Source organism: Bison bison, unplaced genomic scaffold, assembly GCF_000754665.1.
Source record: "Bison bison bison isolate TAMUID 2011002044 unplaced genomic scaffold, Bison_UMD1.0 scf7180017864527, whole genome shotgun sequence".
In the NCBI taxonomy this organism is placed as follows: Eukaryota; Metazoa; Chordata; class Mammalia; order Artiodactyla; family Bovidae; genus Bison; species Bison bison.
Window position 1 is genome coordinate 8,392,128 of NW_011495078.1, and position 10,931 is coordinate 8,403,058.

General features: G+C 39.7%; 1 protein-coding gene across 1 annotated transcript in view; it reads right to left on the reverse strand.

Annotated features, from left to right (window-relative positions):
* The window catches only part of LOC104982155 (DNA repair protein complementing XP-G cells), a 59,749-nt gene extending 49,469 nt beyond the window's left edge, over positions 1–10,280 (reverse strand). The window contains exons 1-5 of the mRNA XM_010831472.1: positions 9,529–10,280; positions 5,972–6,098; positions 2,191–2,286; positions 1,592–1,696; positions 1,284–1,378 (exon numbers count right to left, since the gene is read on the reverse strand). Of these exons, the coding sequence (XP_010829774.1) occupies positions 1,284–1,378; positions 1,592–1,696; positions 2,191–2,286; positions 5,972–6,098; positions 9,529–10,003 (898 nt within the window). The 5' untranslated portion in view covers positions 10,004–10,280. The remainder of the gene's footprint in view (positions 1–1,283; positions 1,379–1,591; positions 1,697–2,190; positions 2,287–5,971; positions 6,099–9,528) is intronic.
* Positions 10,281–10,931: the final 651 nt, after the last annotated feature.

Consider the following 10,931-nt stretch of genomic DNA (forward strand, 5'->3'; position numbering starts at 1 on the left):
TGAGTCGCCAGTCCAGGTTCAATGCATGATACTGGATGCTTGGGGCTGGTGCACTGGGACGACCCAGAGGGATGGTATGGGGAGGGAGGAGGGTTCAGGATGGGGAACACATGTATACCTGTGGCGGATTCATGTTGATATATGGCAAAACCAATACAATATTGTAAAGTTAAAAAATAAAATAAAATTTAAAAATGAAAAAAAAAGAAATGCAAAGAGGAGGCTGACTGTAAATTCCCCAACTTGGAGCCCACGTATATCCTACCTCAAGTAAGGCATCACTGAGCCTTCTCAGCTAGGCTTGGACCTTGGGATTCTGTGTCCATTCTGGCTGAATCCAGTTTTAGCAAAAATTCTGCCAAAGTCACTTGAGAGAATCCCCCACCCGGATACCAGATCAAGGTCCTTATCCTTCACTCTTAAAGCCCAACCCTTAGACTGCCTGAGATAAGACCTGTTAGACTGGTTCAGCAAGGACCCTTGATGTCTCTTCTTAATAACCTTCCATCCATGGAACCCTCGCTTTGAGAGTTGGTTTGTTGTTTCAGGTTGAGCCCGATTGCTCTCCCATGACCCAGTTCCCCATTACAACAGTCTTCAATAGTCTTCCTTACCCTTTTGGCAAGTGTCGGAAGAACATTTTCTCTAACACTGTGTTGCAGGTTTCTGATCATAAATTCAAAAGGTGATTGTGAAATTTTAAAAATGGAAATGTTCAAATAATTCAAATTATTTAACTAGCACGTAACTAACACAATCCTTCGAATCGACTGCATTATTCTCTGTAACAACCAAGACCCTTTTATAACAGAACTATGTCACTTTCACAGTTCATTGTCCTGTTGTTATATATTTTTATGCCACTCTAACAACAAATATTCTAAAATCCTTGCATTCCCTTTCAGAAAGAGGAAGTGCAAATTCCATGCTGCTTCCTGAAAGGATTTTAGTAGCAGCAAGCTCTCTCTCTCCCTCTCTCTCACACACACACCCCATGGGCCCAAAAAACACACCGTGCTAAAGCAGTGTTTATGACATGCCATAAAATTTTTAAAGTTCTACATTCAAAGAGGGAAAGAACTAAAAAATATTAAGCTGTACATTGAAAAGTACCCTATATTAATATTATCTATTATGATTTCCTCTTAGATAGAGTGATAGACTGTATTTTGAGTTCACAGCATATCCCATGAATCAAAACCAATCTTTGAGATAAATCCTAAAGCATATACCTGTGTGTGTGTGTGTATGGGTGTGTATAAATCTTCTATGTATTTACTTACCAGTTTCTCCAGCTGTTTTATTCTTCCCATGAGGCTTATATAGAACATATGAGCATCCTTTTACACGGAAGTGGTCGTTAATTTGTCTAAACCACCTGAAAAATAACAAGAACACTCACTCATAGCAACAATTCCAAAGAAAGTGCTATTCCAATTTCAGTAAAACTCGGGCAGAGCCCAAGCCTGGCATATCTATCAGAAGTTGGGTTTGAACAGTCAGATACATGGTTTACTATCAACGCACACCTACAGAATTATTATTTTGCAGAACTAGAAATAAGGTCTTCCTCTAAATACAGGTTTCATACCTCATAAGTGTCGTATTTCCAGTGAAGGGGCCGAACCTAATATCTTCAAATGGAGGCTGAAAGCCCAAAATATGTAAAGCTTCTTCCTGGGTGATGGGTGGAAGACTACAAAAGAAATATGGCTTTTCATTTGACAATTTCCATCATATGCAAATGCAACCTGTCTCAATGTTACTGTCTCATTTGCAGTTTTATTAACATTTTAAATTTTTATCTTATCAAAAACAATGCCTACATTTATTTTTAGCTAAAAGGTTTCAAACAAAATATGGCAGTTTTCCCCCAATTTATAAAAAATCTGTTCTTAAAAATCTCCCATTATAGGGACTTCCCTGGCAGTCCAGTGGTTAAGAACCCACCTGCAATGCAAGGGATGTGGGTTCGATCCCTGGTCAGGGAACTAAGATCCCACATTCTGCAGGACAACTAAGTCTGTGCATCGCAACTAAGACCCGATGCAATCAATCAATAAATACATTTTTTTAAAGAATATTTTAAAAAATCTTTCATTATTCCATATTTCAAAATCTTCCATTATAGCAAAAGCAACACCAAAGAACTTCTGAATTTGGATTTTAGAGATAGCTTATCAAACTTACTTTCCAGCTCCCATTGTGCTATACAAGAAATTCCAACAAGAAACTAATGAGGAGATGCCACAAGAAGTCTTATATTGCGGTCGGCTTATGCAGTACCTGAAAAAGTAAAAGACTGTTTTCTTCACTTGAATAAACACAAAATACGCATATAAAAACAGAACACTCATGGCAACTGAGCATGTTAGCATAATGAAAACTTTGATCATTCAAACCAATGTTAAATATTCATTCATTTAAAGTATTTTCATATTTGTTAAACACATTATAAATGCATAACTGGCTCAAATGGTAAAGAACACTCCGGGCAGTGCAGCAGCTCAGGAGATGCACGTTCAGTCCCTGGGTCGGGAAGATCTGGCAGAGGAAATGGTAACCCGCTCCAGTATCCTTGCCTGGAAAATCGCGTGGACAGAGAGGCCTGAAGGGCTTTAGTCCATAGAGTTGCAAAGAGTGCGACATGACTGAGCATGCATGCATTGTAAATGCATAACAATAAATCATGCTTTTTAAGAATGATGGCTAAGTATGACTAGTTAAACTGAATGTTACCCAAATGAATGGAAAAAAATTACAGATATATAAATTTAGATGCCAGCTCCTAAAATTTCAATGCAAACTCCTAGTTGAGCTACGTGTATGACTGTTAGCAACTTTAGCTGTAAGAATTCTTTATATTGTCTGGATATCAATCCCCTATCAGATACATGATCTGCAAACGTCTTCCCCCAGCTTGTAGGCTCCCTTTTCACTTTGTTGATTGTTTCCTTTGGTGCACAGCAATGTTTAAGTTTGACGTAGTCCCATTTGTCTATTTTTGCTTTTGCTACCTGTGCTTTTCGTGTCATACTCCAGAAATCACTGCCAAATCCAAAGTCATGAAGATCGTCCCCTATGTTCTAGGATCTTATAGCTTTAGGTCTTACATTTAGGTCTTTAACCAATTTTGAGTTAATTTTTGTGTATGATGTGAAGTAAGGGTCCAGTTTCATTCTTTTGCACATGGATATCACAGCACTCTTTTCCAAAGAGATTGTCCTTTCCCCATCTTGTGGTCTCGACACCCTTGCAGAAGATTATTTGCCTATTTGTGTGAATGTTTATTTCTAAGCTCAATTCTGTTCCATTGATCTATGTCTGTGTTTATGCTGGTACCACACCATCTTGGTTATTGTAGCTCTGTAATAAGTTTTGAAATCAGGAAGTGTGTGGCCTGTGCTGCCCTCCTGTAAGTACCACCTTTCCTGTAAATCCCTAGAGGCAGTGTCCTCAGCTGGCATACAGGGGGTAAGATAATCAGGTAGTAATCAGCACAGTGTCTTCCCCTGCAATCCTCCCTGCATTTCTGTAGTGCTGACCTGGACCTCCTGAAAGAACTCAGATTCTTCCCCTCTGAATCCACGGCTCATAACCCTAGATTTAACAGAGTCATCAAATGGTTTGGGGCTGTCACCTGAAATGTAGAGCAACCTGCATTGTTCGAGGCCAGCAGTAGTCTATGAGGTCTCAGTATCTCCTCTCTGTTAATACAGAATGTATGGGATCTGATGACTATGTATTAGAGCTGACGGTTTGGGGATGTTGCTATTTCTTTGTTTCAGGGAAGATAGAGGATTTCCTGTTTTTCATTTTCTTGTTATTGTTTTCATGGGTTTGAGGGAAGGAGTGGAGTAAAAAGACCTTACTCTCATGGTTCAATCTCCCTCCTCCATCTTATACACTAAATCCTTAAGATCAAGCTTAGGGACAGTTAAGATTTTTCATACTTCTTCATCAGTCCAAACTTGTTTACCAGTCTTGTTCATGACCAGCTTAAAACTTTTACTGACATTCTGTGGGTCTTTCCATTCCATCTCTAACCTTGTAACATTCTCCAGGAAATACACTTGTCATCCAGGTAATTTTTCCCCTTAGATTATTTCTCACATCTATCTTTCCTCATCCAAATCTTTATGGCCTTACATGTTACACTATTAAGAATAATTACTCATATATGTGGTTATAACAAATCCTAAGTCAAAGGGATTCAGAACAAAATGCATAAAACCTCACTCCAAAGAAACTAAAATTAATGTTTTTTATCTGTGTCGCTTCTTCAATACAGTCTACCAGTTTATCTTTGTAAAATATGCTTTTGTTAAGAAAGCATCGGTGGATTATCTCCACCCCGGAAAAAAGTTCGAAATCCTTAACCTGACATCCAGGAAATAGACTTTGAAAGGTGTTATAAAGAAAGAACAAGGACTCTGGAGTCCAATTCTCTTCAGTTTCAATCACGTATTTGCCATGTGATCTTGGGTAAGTTTCTTAGCTGCTCTGAACCTCACTTCAGACAGACCAGTCTACTCCTCATTACCAACCTGCCAGACACTTTCCTACCATCCATTCAAAGACCTTTAGACCCTCTACCCCCTCGTTTTCCTTTCTTAAGCCCCAGCTTCTAGGTGAAGCATTTCAGTGATCATCACCTCCTCTCATGTTGGTTGTTTATTCCCACCTACCATCTGACCAAGTTCCTGAGATATTTTACATTTTTGTCTCTTCTCAACTAGATTGGAGAATAAAGTCCTGTTTTCTGCCTCTCTGTACTCAGCCCACAGCAAAGCATCTAATATTTATAGAAATATTTATAGAATAAGAGAAAGAAATCTAATATTTCTAAAACATCACACAAAAGAATTTTTAAAACCTCAAATCACAGGTTAGCAGTACCTAAAAACTATCATGACTTAAACACCCTTTTCTTTAGAATAGGAACTCTATGTTATGGCCGCCAAATAGCCCCAGCTGCTAAGTGGAAGATCTTCTCATTAAAGGAATGCCAGTTAGTAAAGGCCGGAGAAGGCAATGGCACCCCACTCCAGTACTCTTTCCTGGAAAATCCCATGGGCGGAGGAGCCTGGTAGGCTGCCGTCCATGGGGTTGCTAAGAGTCGACACGACTGAGCGACTTCACTTTCCCTTTTCACTTTCACGCATTGGAGAAGGAAATGGCAACCCACTCCAGTGTTCTTGCCTGGAGAATCCCAGAGACGGGGGAGCCTGGTGGGATGCCGTCTATGGGGTCACACAGAGTTGGACACGACTGAAGTGACTTAGCAGCAGCAGCAGTTAGTAAAGGCAGAAGAAATGAGAGAATTTTGAAAAATCACCATTTTATAACAGGATTCAGGCAGGGGTCATCAGTGGGTTTGGTTAAAACCACTAGGTGAAAAGTTGATGGCTGTCTAGATGTTAGCTCAAAGCCACTGTCAACAGTGTAATGACCTGATGGCGGCAAAGGGAAGAAAGGGACCTGACAGTGTGGCTGAGGCTGTGGCCCCCTTATTCCAGGGATCACTCTTAGAAGCTCGAATCCCGAATGAGCAGACTCCACATACTTTCTGATGGGATACAGTATGAAGGACACAAGGTCACCAAGACAGTGTTCTTGCCCCCAAGTATTCAACCAGAATCTAATCATGTCTTTACATCTAACTTCCAGTTTACAAGGACCACTGTGTGTGCTCAGTAGCTCAGTCGTGTCCGACTCTTTAGGACCCCATGAACTGGAGCCCTCCAGGCTCCTCTGTCCATGGTATTTTCCAGGGAAGAATTCTGGACTGGGTTACCATTTCCTTGTCCAGGGGATCTTCCTGATGCACATCTCCTACGTTGGCAAGTGGATTCTTTACCACTTTACCAGGGAAGCCCAAAAATGAGATACTAAGGAAATATTTGTTAACTACATTAGGTATGACAGTGGTACTGTGATTAGGCAAAAAAGGTCAATTTTTAGCAGTTACCATCGTCTGAGGTCTAATACTTTCCGCTGCTTAATATCTTCAAGAGGAGAATACTGAGGCCACTCCCTTTGATGTCTTCCTTTCTTATCTGAAGTTTTTTTCTTAGAAACTTGCTTCTTTCCACTGCCTGGAACACAAGAGTATAAAAATGAGGTAAGATGAAGTAAGCTCCCAAAACAATACAACTAATTATGCAACAAATATCAAAGTAGCTAGGTCTAAAAATGCTATTCACAAACATATTCAAAACTGTATGTATCTTCAAGAATACCCTCTGCCTTAAAGAAAGGGATAGAGAATAAAAATACATTTAAAGAACCATGAATGTTATTTCCTATCAGGTTGTTATGTTTTAATCCTTGGGCTAGTCACTTAGCTAGCAAAAGAATCAATCACAAAATGCTTAGCCACATTTAGAAAACCAAATTAGCAATGGTAAAATATTTAACGAGACCAATTTCCAGAAAATGAATCCTTTCTATAAAACAATAAAACCACATTAACGTTACTCTGCTGAGAAAGTAAAAGCAGCAGATCCAATAATCTGATGATGTGATGTTTAAAAATAGCTCCAGGCCTCCAGAGACCACAAAGTGAATTAAGAATGATGCATACAAGTACATTATTAAAATGCAACTTTAGCACCAGGAGCCAGAATGGGAAACAAAGTCTCCTTTCTGTGCAAGTAGATATATGTGTGCACAGACAGACACACAGACACCACACGCATTCTCCAAAAGACACAAAAGACAACACAGTGGTTAGCTAAGGAGGGGAAGGGAAAATTGGGAGCCTCACCAAAGGGAGACAAAAGTGAATTTTTACACTCTTGGATTTTTATACTTTTTTGTTTCCATTTAGTGGATCACCCAGTCAAAAAATAATAAAAATTAAAATATTATTAATTAACATCCAAGCCTCGTTTCACTAAAACACCATGGACATTTCACATAGCTTTGTGCACTTTATATCTTTATTTTTATTTTCGATCTTACCGCATGTGGGATCTTAGTTCCCTGACCAGGTATCCAACCCGCGCCCTCTGCATGGAAGCGCAAAGTCTTAACCACCGGATCACCAGGGAAGTCCTAGCTAGGTGCATTTTAAAACCTCTCACACATATTACATTTTAAACAAAATCAATCTGCTATAAAAATTAAATAAAAGCTAATATTTCATTTTCATGAGTCAGTCATAAATTAGACAATAGAGATTATAGAGATACATGTTTAGAAAACAAATGTGGAAGAAGATCCTTTTTCTTCATTCAAGATGCTCTACAATGAAACCAGCTGGAACCATAAAGACCCACTGTATAGCACAGGGAACTATACTCAATAATTTGTAATAACTTGTAAGGGGAAAGAATCTGAAAAATATATATGTATATGTATAACCCAACCACTGAGCTGTATGTCTGAAACAGCAAGATACTGTAAATCAACTATACTTTAATAAAATTTAAAAAGACAGGTCATATGTCCTCCATCCATAATGGAACTAAATTAGACATTGGTACTTAGAAAAACCCTAAATACATGGAAATAACATAACGTACTTCTAAATAAGGTATTTATCAAGGAAGAAATAATAAGGGAAATTGGAAAATATTTCAAATTAAATGACAGTTAAAAATAAAGTGTATTAATATCTATGGTCTTCAGCAAAAACAGCACTCGAAGTAAAAGTGTTAGTTGCTCAGTGGTGTCTGACTCTCTGTGATCCCAGGGACTGTAGCCCACCAGGCTCCTCTGTCCATGGGATTCTCCAGGCAAGATACTGGAGTGATATGCAATTTCCTCCCCCAGAGGATCTTCCAGACCCAGTAATCGAACCTGGGTCTTCCACATTGCAAGCAGATTCTTTTCCATCAGAGCCACCAGGGAAGCCCCAAAACAGTACTTGGTGAGCAATTTTAGAGCATTTAATACTTACACACAAAAGTTTTGCATCAAGAGGATAGAAAATAAAGAAGAAAGTAAACCCAAAATAAGAGGAACAAAATAGTAAAGAGCATAAATCGGTGAAACAAAAACAGACAATTCAGAAAATTAGTAAAGCTAAAAGCTGGTTATTTGAAAAGACAAACAAAGCTTATACACCTACCGCTAGGAAAAAAAAAAAGAACATAAACTACCAGCATCAGGGATGGAAAAGGAGTTATCACTAAAGACTCGACAGGTGTTAGAGGGAGACAAGGAACTGTTAGGAAACAGCTTTATGTGAACACCTTTGCAACGTAGATGAAATGCACAGATTAAACTGACAGAATCTATGGGAATCAAGACAAGTCCATAACTGTATTTAGAGATTGTTATTACCCCTCTGAAAACCCCTCAGAAAACAGGAAGAAAGAGCACTTCTCAACACGGCTTAGGAGACCTGAACAGATATCACCAAAAAAAAAAATTATAGACCAATCACCCACAAATAGAGACACAAAGTGAAATTCTGATGACTCCCCAAGAATTACACATTTACAAAACATTCTGTGAAACAAGTTGATTTTGTCAATGAACGAGCAGATCGACAGAGATTTTACAAAATGATCTGAAAAGCCAAGAAATAATACGAACTTGACTTCTGCCTCTTTCTAGCTGTGCAAGTGTATCCCAAAATTTATCCCCTCTATGCCTCCATTCCTTCACCTATAAAATGAAGATAACAGGACCTACCTCACAAAATTCAAGTCTTACTGTGAGTTCCAAAGAAAGACAGGAAGGGCATTAGGATGTGCTTCAGAACTACCACATTGCGAAAGTGAAGACTACACTGCACCCCCTCACATTGTGCAGTGCGCAACCTACTCAGTGGCACCTGGACACCCCACTGAGTGCTCAAAACTTTTTAACAACAGAAAAGTCAGACTGTTATATAGTCACAAAGAAAACTAGATGCTTAATTGGGAAATATGAATTCACATCGCTGCAAAACAGAAATACTATGTTATTCTAGCCACCTCATTACCCATTTCTAAACTACTGCGTACTTATCTGTAATACTTCCATTTAACAGCACTCTTAGATTTGGCCCAAGCTCTCAAAACACAAGGGTTAAGTTTGAAACTTCCAATGGTAACACATTAATGAACTAAGTGTCTTACCCCCAAGGTTATTTTTTAAAACTATAATGAAATACCAACTCAGTGGCGATGAGTTTGCACAAGCTCCGGGAGCTGGTGATGGACAGGGAAGCCTGGCATGCTGCAGTCCACAGGGCTGCAAAAAGCTGGACACGACTGAGCGACTGACCTAAATTGATAATGAAGAACAACACAATGAAAGTGTTAGTCACTCAGTTGTGCCCATCTTTTTGTGACTCCACAGACTGTAGCCCACCAGGCTTCTCCGTCCATGGGGATTCTCCAGGCAAGAATACTGGAGTGGGTTGCCATTCTGTTCTCCAGGGGATCTGGGTTGCCATTCCGTTCTCCAGGGGATCTTCCCGAACTGGGTCTCCTGTACTGCAAGAAAATATGCCTAATTGCAAGTTTAAACAAGTGATATTGCTTGTTTTCTCCTTATTTTCACTTGGGAACATCCAGGCTCCTTCCTCACCTGATTTGTGTTTCAAATTCGTGGTCACTCCATCAAATTCAGATTTATCAATTTCCCATGCGAGAGGTAGCTTGCCCAGGCTGTTGGATAAGTTCTCCAAGCTGTTTTCTTCATTGTAGATGATGTCCGACGTACTGGCTGAGATGCCAATGTACCTTGAGGAATTATTTGCCGCAGATAAAGAGGTACTATCGGAGAGGCAAGAACGGGCTGGATTTGGAGTTTTATAGATTGAGGTGGCCTGGTTGAGAAAGGCATAGTCTGAGCAGATGGCGTAAATCTTCTCCCGAGTGTGGGTCACTGGACAGCTCCACGGATAATGACCATCTCCTCTGGGACCCAGGGGTTCTCCGGAGGCACGGGTGCAGAAAGATTGAACGGCACCTTGCAGGCTCTCTTCAGGAGACCTTCTCTCGGATTTGTGCTCACCATTTCCAGAATCATCTGCCCCTTCTGCTTCTGCAACGTTAGGCATTGAACGCAACTATGAAAGTTCTGTTGTGAGGAAGAGGGTGCCACGCTTTCTATTTCTTGAGAAACACCTGTGACAACCGTTTACAGCATTCTGCAAAAACGTGAGAGCTGCAAAAATGGGCTCCTAAGGAAAGAGGGAGGAGACAGAAAGATCAACAACCCACTAGACACTGCAAAATGCAAACACATATTCTAAGTGTTTCACAGGCCTTCATTCGATAAATATTTATTTCACAACTACTGTGCACTTGAGTTGTGGTCACTGACCATCTGTCTGGTTAAAAATTATTTTTAAATGATGCTTTAGGATAATAAAGGATGAGATGGTTGGATAGTATCACTGATTCAGTGGACATGAACTTGGGAAAGCTCTAGGAGATAGTAAGGGACAAGGAGGCCTGGCAGGTTGCAGTCCATGGGGTCGCAAAGAGTCGGAGATGACTTAGCGACTGAACAACAAATAGGATAATAAAAAGACCAATGACTCCATTTATTTATTTTTTTTTCAATGACTCCATTTAAAGATGGGAAAAATATCTGCACAGTCATTTCTCCAAAGATGATGTAGCAATGATCAATAAGCATATAAAAATATGTGCATCACTAGCCTTCATGGAAATGCAGATCAAAGCCACAGTAAGATACCACCTCATACTGATCCAGGCGGCTTGAATCAAAAAGACAGATAATCATAAGGATCGAGGAGGAAGTGGAGAAACTGGAACCCTCATACAATGCTGGTGGAAATGCAAAATGCTCCAATGACTTTGGAAAACAGCTCCTTAAATGTTATACATGAAGTTAGCATATGATCCAGCAATTTCACTTCTTGGAATATATCTAAGAGAACTGGAGACGTCTGTCCACACAAATGTCCAGAGCAGTACTACTCATAATAGCTTAAAAAAAAAAAAGGAAACTACCCAATT